The sequence below is a fragment of the Centruroides vittatus genome, unplaced genomic scaffold, assembly GCF_030686945.1.
Source record: "Centruroides vittatus isolate TY-2023 unplaced genomic scaffold, ASM3068694v2 contig_113, whole genome shotgun sequence".
NCBI lineage: Eukaryota > Metazoa > Arthropoda > Arachnida > Scorpiones > Buthidae > Centruroides > Centruroides vittatus.
The window spans coordinates 190920-200255 of record NW_027120725.1 but is presented as its reverse complement, the minus strand read 5'-3'; the positions used below and the strand labels follow the sequence as shown (position 1 = coordinate 200255).

At 32.7% G+C, this 9336-nt stretch overlaps 1 protein-coding gene across 1 annotated transcript; it reads right to left on the bottom strand.

Moving 5' to 3' along the window:
- Window positions 1–5841: 5841 nt before the first annotated feature.
- On the bottom strand, window positions 5842–6738 carry LOC136978001 (uncharacterized). Its single transcript, XM_067273637.1, has one exon. The coding sequence runs from the start codon at window positions 6736–6738 to the stop codon at window positions 5842–5844; it is 897 nt and encodes a 298-aa protein (XP_067129738.1).
- Window positions 6739–9336: the final 2598 nt, after the last annotated feature.

The following is a 9336-nucleotide window of genomic DNA, read 5'->3' as shown; positions in this document are numbered from 1 at the left end:
GGTTATCTGGTTTTTACGTAAGTGTAGTTTTTGAATGACTATTTTAAATCAGCAATAACATAGAAGTAAAAGATTAATTGTACACATCAGTAGTTAAAAATACAAAATACAGTTGATTGAAATGTTGAATAAAATTTTTTTTTTAGCCATGCACAAAGATGAACAAACTTTACAAAATGAAGTTTTTTTTCATAGACAATTTAAAGTTTACACCCTCTAAACCTATAAAACTGTATACCCCATAAAAATCCATTTAAATATCGTCCACTTGCAGACATTAAAAATTATACCGTACTTACTTGCATATAAGACAAGGTTTTTATTCATTTATCACAGCTTCAAATTCTTAGGTTGTCCTATATGTGCCAGCAAAAGATTCTTTGTGTTTTGCAAATAATTTTTGTGAACTGTGTATTTGCATTTATTACTGGATGCTCTTGTATTTGAAAACATAAGTATTTTATCTGGGTCATTTTAATTGTTGTTGTATATTGTCAGGAGTAAAGATGAATATCAATAGGAAAAGCAAAGCTTTTGAATTGAATTCTGGATTTAAATTCCAAAATCACACGGGAGCCAGATATAAGTTTTAATCCATTCCTACGTGAAAACAGATGATTATTCGGAATTACTTTTGTAAACATATATAAAAAAAAACTTGAAAGTCTGGTATTTAATTTTTATATATTTTTAATATAATTTTAAAAATTAGTTAGTCTTATTTTTAAGTATATCCAGTTTTGTGTAGATGATTATATTGCAGAAATCTGAGAAAGTTATTAAAGAGAGATTAAGATAAATTTTATTCTTTATGCTTTTCTGAATTTTTTTTTCTTTCTAGCTGTATCCGTGAATGACATATATTTCGCTCGGTGAGAACAAGCCACTGAAATGCGTATTTTGAGAATTGGACTGTCATTCGTCGGGCTCCTTATTTATAGTAGACTAAGTGGTAAGTTTTAGATTTCATTTAATTTTCTCATTCTACTTTTATTCTGATGGGTTAATTTTCAGATACGTTCAAATTTACTTGAAAGATCTGGATAGATTTAGTTTGGTTTTTCAAAGTACGTAGGGTTGCATCAGAGTTTCTAATTCTAATATACTTTGAAATCTGATACCTGCAATCAGATTTTTTGATAGTTAGCAACTTGTTACTGGGACTGTGTGACCAATTTTAGTCTTGGAATTACTGTTGTAATGCCATAATATGAATTTGTTTTGAAACGTATTTCAGATGGTAATGTGACGGAGATGATGTTTTAGTCGGGACCGAGAGTTCCATGCTAGTGACCGTCGACGGGATTCCTGATTGGTTTATTACCATTGTACAATTTGAAGTACTGTACCATAGTACCTCCCGGTCGGAGAAAATGACATGTTTGAAATATGAATCTTTCTTACAAAAGAGATGTTTGTATAAAAACATCAACTCGGAACCGATTTAATTACTTATTGATTACTAAATCAAGATTCACTCGGTGCCAATTCATTTTTTTTTCCAGAAATTTCTAAGTTTAATGATTATAATGAATTAATATTTAAATTAATATGATATGGTGATGTATTAGTTTACCTGTAGTCAAATTAATCAGAAACCAATCATTTACTTAGCCTAAAAATAGCTTGATTAATTTGGCAAATTGGATTTGAGAGATTTGTCATCAAAGTGTGTACTTCCCATTAACAGTTTCTCTCAGTTAATGGGAACTTGGCAAGAATTATCTCCTTTATGCAGTTTCTTCCAGGATTAAAAAGGTAAGTAATTTTGTTAATTGTTTTTCTCAAGGTTAAAAAATCATGTAATTCACCATTGGGCATCTTTTCTTTTTAGTTTAAGTACACATTTTTGTAATACAGAGCTTATTGCCTCTTCAAAAATTGATCTTTGGTGTAATACCACACAGACTGATATAAAGCTCATTGTGCTTGACAAATACATAACAATTACCTAACCTTTAAATTAACCACAGATAATGCTTGGATTCCTAGTCTCTTACACAAAAAATACAAATGTAAAATGTTTGAAATGTAGAAACTAGACCAACACTCCAAGTAATTTTTCTGCTTTATAACCTTTCTGGGGTAATAAGCAATTGCGAGAAATTCAACCAAGATTAGAATTGGTCGACAATTTATTAGAAAAAAGTAAATTTCTGGAAGTGGTCGAAGGTTTACCATTCATTTGGACTGGTTCAGAAATTGCTGAATTTGAGAAAATTGCATGAGATAATAGAAGAAACAGAACTGGAAAAAAGATTCAATAGTTTCTAGATTTAGACAAAAGTTAATTTCCAGGGACAACGTGTTTGACTTGCAGTTGGTGATGCCCAATGACAAGTTGATCTTGTCGGACAGTGAAATATTTATGTACTTTCCGGTGTTTAAATGTTCAGGATTGTTTTATTAAGTCTATTTAGCTTTTAGAACTTTGTTGCTTTTTTTTCTGTTCTTGATATTTTTTTTAGTATTGTAGTTTTTCAATTTACTATAATTTTTGTGTAAGAATTATTGCAAATATAGTGAAAATTATGGAGAAAACTGCATGATAAGTTCAGTTGTTGTTTCTTGAATAGATGCATTGTATAATAATTGCTTACGTTTTATTGCATTTTGAAATTTATTGTTTTAATCATTATTCTTATAAATTAAATCTGCATTTATTTTACATTGATGGAAGTATTTCCAGCATATTATTTCTCATTAGTTTTTTATATCTCAGATTTTTGCTAATTCAACGTATCTTTTAAAGCTGGAACTTACCTTAACATTCATCAATATCACACTTTTTATGTTTTTAATGAAGTATTGCTGGAAGGTGCAAGGAAGGTGTGATATTGATAAATGGTTTTGCTTATTTCAGGATTTCAAGAAATGACTTGTCGGATTTAGGGAAATTCTGGAATATAGTTAATTATAGTTGGAATATAGGATAAAATAAATTCTCTTGGAAAGGAATGATAAATTACTTAAAAGAAAATAAGAAAATGTATTAAAACTATTTTTTAATGTGAATGAATCTATGAATACTAAAATTTTGGCTCTGTGGAGGACTTATCACACATTATTGATGTTTTCAGAGTAATTGCACAGAAGTGGGTAAAGACAGATTTATTATGATAACATTATGCATTTTGGACAAGTGTCTGTCCTCTTTCAATTGTAAAGGATTTTCTGCTAGCAGCGCTTGAACTTCGACAGTATATAGCGGCCATGTTAGTGAAACTACAGTTTTCAAATTTGGAGGTTATAGTAATTAATGTTGGGCAAATCATCGTGGAAAATTAGTGTTGAGCAACGCATGCAAATCATTAAACTTTACTATCAAAATGAGTGTTCAGTTCAAGCTACATTCTGTGTGCTATGTGATTTTTTTTATGGTGCACACAATCATCCTGTTGAGTTGACTATTCATTGTTTGGTGGACAAATTTGAATCAACTGGTTCAGTAACCAATCAAACAACACCCGTATATTGTTGAAACGTGAGGTCTGCAGAAAACATTCCTGCAGTGAATGAGTGCGTGCAGGATAACCTGCGGTAGTCAATTCCTCGTTGCGCCCAAGAACTTTGCCTTTCACAGACCTCAACTTGGCGAATTTTGCGTCAGGACTTGGGCCTGCAACCTACAAAATTCAATTGACCCAAGAACTGAAGGTAAATGACCATATGCAGCATCAAGCATTTTCTGACTGGGCTCTGGTACAGTTGGAAGTTGACCCCGACAGAAAATCATCTTCAGCGATGAGGCCCATTTTTGGATGTCTATGTCAGCAAGCAAAATCATCACATTTGGGGAGATAACAATCCACATGAGACCCATCAGTTGGAAATGCATCCAGAAAAAGTCACTGTTTGGTGTGAATTTTGGTTTAGCGGTATCATTGGCCCATACTACTATTAAAATGAAGCTGGCATTGCCATAACTGTCACCAGTGAGAGGTACAGGTCGGTGATAACCAATTTTTTGTGGCCATAAATTGGAAGATATGGATCTCAATGATATGTGGTTCCAACAAGATGGTGCTACCTGCCACACAGTGCAATCAACAATGGATCTTTTGCACAACAAATTTGATGGCATGGTTATCTCACATTTCAGCAATGTCAACTGGCCACCGAGATCGTGTGATTTAATGCCATTAGACTTTTTTCTTGTGGGACTATGTTAATCATGGGTCTATGCAAATAATCCAAAGACGATTGATGCCTTAAAAGTCAACATAATCAATGCTATCAATGGTATCAAGCCCGATTTATTCAGTTGAGTAATTGAAAATTGGACCTTCAGATATGTGCCACCCAGTAAACTTGCGGTGGCCATTTGGCCAATATTATATTCCGTACATAATGTAATTGAATACTTTTTCAAGTAAAAAAATAAAATTAATGATATCTCATACACAACTTGTTTTATTTAAATTTGAAGTTTGAGTGCCCTTAATGGAAAACCCTGTATTTGTTAGAATTCAGTAGGTTACAGATGTCTGCAAAAATATGAGCAGTTTTTTGTTAATGTGAGAATCTAGAGTTGTGAGGAATAATTAACACATTTGTGTTGCGGTGTTATTAACACATTGTGTTGTGGCATTATTTGAAATGTTTCACATATAAACGCAAGTACTTTCAACAACTTACGGTTGTCATCTTCAGGCGAAATCGAATACTGTGATTTTCGAACAAATTAGCTTTTTTAACGGACTATTTAAATTACGTAAAACACGTGCGTGGAATGCAATAAATATTATGGATGTAAAAACAAGCTGATATAACATGCTACTCTAATATAAAATAAAGATAGAGGTGCTGTATTTGTGGTGTATCTAACGGAGACAATTTATAATCTAGATTGTTTAAATAATGTTATCCATAATTGCGGAATTTTTAATGTTGGTGCATTGCACAGTGTTAAAGTGACTATGTAAAGGCTCTCCCATATGAATACCTCTCTTCGATCATCGCAAGGTTTTAGCATTTTTGTATGTCCCCAAAGTGGAAGATAATCTTGATTTAGTACTTTTTTAGCTAACTCTGTTGTTGGTTTATTGTTTCTGATATCTTCTTGGTGTTCGAGAATGCGGGTGTGTAGCATTCTTGTGGTTGCTCCTATGTAAGTAATTTCCTCCCCTGATAATGTGTGCTTTAGTAAGATTTCGTAAACTCCCGATTTCTCATTTAACGTGAGAAAATCTCTATCGTTGCACAACATACGTCTTACAGTTGGTTGAGGGACTATTGGCAATAGGAAACCCTGTTTTCTAAATATACGTGCTATTTTTAGGGATAAATGGCCAAAATACGGTATCGGAAACTGTACTAGAGTAAGTTGTTCTTTGTTGCAGAGGAAGGAATTTGGAAATAATTTATTCTTGACCCGGTTAAGGAGATAAAGAAATCTGGAGGTGGAATACCCAGCATTACGTACTGCCTTGTTGATAAGTTGTAATTCTTTATGTATTAATGTTTGGGTGGATGGTAAGAGGAGCACTCTCCGAATGAGAGAAGTAATGGCAGAATTTACAAAATTTGTGGGTTGGAAGGCGGTTGCAGAGATAATATATGGTAAGTTGTTATTTTTGTGGTACACTGAAAAATTGAGGTCAGGCGATCTATAAATTTCAAGATCTAGAAAAGAGATTTTGGCATTTTGTTCCTCTTCCACAGTGAACCTGATGGTAGGATATATAGACGTTAACATCCGAATAAACTTGTCTAATTCTTCTGCAGAACCGTCCCATGCAAGTAATATGTCATCTACATATCGTAGATACAAGATAGGATAGTGGATTGCTAAAGGGGCATGGAAAATGCGAAATTCTATGTTCCTCATGATAATCTCTGCTAAAATGGGTGACAGGGGGAACCCATTGGCACACCTTGGGTTTGTTTGTATATATTACCATTGAACTGAAAGTAATTGTTTTCCGTGACGAGTAAGAGGGCCTCTCGTAAATGTAACACATGTGATGTTGGATAACCAGAGTTCAGTAATAAGGCATTTATAAGCATGACAGCTTCAAAGTGTGGAACCGATGGATATAGGGAAATTACGTCTGTTTTACACCACCTGTAGGAAAAATTAGGATAGCCATTCAACTCAGAGATTATGAAGTCTTTGGCATCCAGAGCGGCTGTAGTTATCAATTCGGAGGGTGAGATTAAAGAAGTAACGTGCTTTGCTAGTGCAGCCTCAAGGAAGTATGTTGGGTGGGAGCGTTTGTTAACTACGGGTCTTAACGGCCATTCAGGTTTGTGTGTTTTTGCTTCAAAGAATAATCTTGGGCACGCAACATTAGATGGTGGATTGAGAGGTCCTGCTAATGTAGCTGTAATTCCTGGGAGTGCTAAAACCTTTCGTGTTTTCCTTAATATTGATGTTGTCGGATCCTCATTCAGTATAATTGACTTGGATTGTTCAAGAAATTCATTGGCTCTTGATAAGAAATCCCGGTGTTTGCATAGAACAAATCTTTTATCCTTATCAGCAACTAACAGATTTAGATGGTTACTTTCGAGGAATAATTTTACTGATCGAGCCGAATGTATGTTTGATTTGTTTGCTTTTGATTGTCGTTGTGATGCAATGCTTGATATTACGGAGAGTTTCAATTTTTGTTGTAAGCCTGGATAGCGAGTGTTCTTTATAGCTGCCATGGTGGGAGGAATTAGTTGCGAATAATCCAACTTTGGAACGGGTATGTGTTTTGGTCCACTTGAAATTATTTGGTGAACATACATTCGGCTCGATCAGTAAAATTATTCCTCGAAAGTAACCATCTAAATCTGTTAGTTGCTGATAAGGATAAAAGATTTGTTCTATGCAAACACCGGGATTTCTTATCAAGAGCCAATGAATTTCTTGAACAATCCAAGTCGGATCCAATAATAAAAAATAAAACAAAAAAATCACTGCACATGCAGCTGTAATATTCAAAATCAACATCTTCATTTAGTGTAATATTATTCGACATACTTTGAAGTGTGCCAATCACGATCGGCTTTTTCAAGATGTCTATTTCTATAGGAATACATTTATGATCAATTGCTAAAGCTTGCGTTGATCTGTTATTTAATTTTGATATGACAGAGCTATTGTTTACTCGCAGCGAGTATATTTCATGCTTAGTACTTACAAGTAGATTCACTGTTCTGTATTGTCTCTTTTTCTTAAGCAAACAGTATATATAACCATCGACTTAAATGTTATTTTTAATTAGACATTTCTTCCTTTTGACATTTTAACAATTTCATCTTCAGTTTTCAAAGTTAATATTTAGTTTAAACACTAAAAACTCTGATATTATTGTTATTTTACCAATTTTACCGAACACCTAAATTTTGTTACGCATAAATTCTTTTATTCTCACTAACGTTAACAACCCGATTTAATATAGGTCATCGTCAGGCTTAAGATTATAAATGTTTCAAAATGTTTTCGAATGTTTCGCATTTTTAAATTAAAAAATAATTTAGTTTTAAAATAAATTGAGAGATTGTGTATATTATTAAAACAAATGAATACAATAAATAAATAAGACAAATCTAACTAGAAAGAAATATAATGTAAGAGTTTTAAAGTCCCATTCTTTTTTCTATATTTTTATGCTGTTGGATGCACCTAGCATTAGGCAAGGATTTTTCATTTTACTTTTGTAAATTTCCACCTTTCTTATCTCCAACGCAGTGGATGGAGAGTGAATCGTTTTAATGACTCTTTCCATTTTACAACCGCTTCATCGGTCTGTGCCATAATTACTAATATTGTGTTGTTGTGTCCTCTGTTAACGTTGTATCTATGCCCTCGCAGACAGCTTTCTTCTAGTCACGCTCGCATTTTTTTTTTTTTTTTTTTTTTTTGAGCTTTCTCTTTTTTACGCTGTCTCTATCGCTTCGTACTAAGCTATTGGGTGTTCTTTTATAGGCCATTTTCGAGTTTTTATAAGAAACTAACTCATTCACCACACCTCTTAAATAAGTATGTTTGTATGTATTTGTTAATTCCTTCTGAGTTAGTATATATATTTCTTGTTTTCTCTGTAATCTTTGATCAGCCCTCTAATTGTGGCGGCTTTGTATTTTAATGTTGTTGCAACTTTTTAAATTCGATTAATCTTTTTCAGACTGTCATACTCGTTGGTACAAGATAAAAATGCTCTTCTGCCAAGTGTTTTAAATGCAGATGATTTATATTTATACGGGTCCTTAAACCAAGATGATATGTAGAGATAAGCATGCCTGAGATTTAATATTTTCTTGTTTAAATCCGGTATCAATGCCCAAAAAAATGGAAATGAGTATAGATTTTCTGTTCTAGTTTTAGTTTTAAATCATGAAAATTATTTTTGATTTCAAGTAAAACATCTTAAATTCGTCAGTTTTTTTTAAAATTATAAATACATCATCGATATATTGTTTTTAGATTATAATGTCCTTGAAGATATATTTGAGGATGTCTTTTTTCAGGTCACGTAGCACTAGTTCATCCAGGAGTCCTGCCTGACAGGTCTTTCCATTGGGACACATTTCTTTTTTATGTCACCTCGTTGACATCCTAAGACTTTGAAAATTTATTTTTGGCTATTTACATATATAAATCATTTAAATATTGTAATACTGAATAATTTAAAATAAACTTATATAATTTTTATAATTTACTTCGTTATTTATTAATAAAATTTTCATGCAAAATAAATTAATATTATTAAACAGTTTTACTTATTTTTAGCATTAAAACATTATTCAAGAATAAAAAATTACAACACAACGATTCCAGTCGAACCTCTCTTTATCGAAACAGTTTTGACCCTTGGTGTTCTGAGAAAATACTTTCGCACTTACTGGCATTATTCAATTTACATCTGCATCTTCTATGTACTGGCCATCGTGATCCTTCAGCATCACATGAAAGATCGACCTCCTTATAATTTCAACCGTGCATTCACCATATGGAATAGCATTTTGGCTCTCTACAATATCTGCAGCTCCATAAGATTAACTCCGATATTGTTCGAACAATATAAACACTTTACATTTTACGAAATAGTTTGTAAAAAGAGTATTGTTGAAAATTCACCGCCGATTCTGTTTTGGGTAACGCTTTTTGTGTTTTCGAAGATTTGGGCATTGGGAGATACAATTATGATAATACTTCATAAAAGAAAATTGATGTTTCTTTATTGTTATCATCATCTTACTATGCTGATTATGTTGTGGTACTCTGCTTACAAAGAATCAAGCTATACAGTGGTAGTTTTCTACAGTAGTATTTTCGTACATTCTTTGACGTATACCTATTTCACTGTAAACTGCATGGGGATTAAGATTTCTCCAATAATT

What these genes read in the sequence shown, in the direction of transcription:
- LOC136978001 (XM_067273637.1), bottom strand. Translation starts at nt 6,738, where the DNA reads ATGTATGTTCACCAAATAATTTCAAGTGGACCAAAACACATACCCGTT.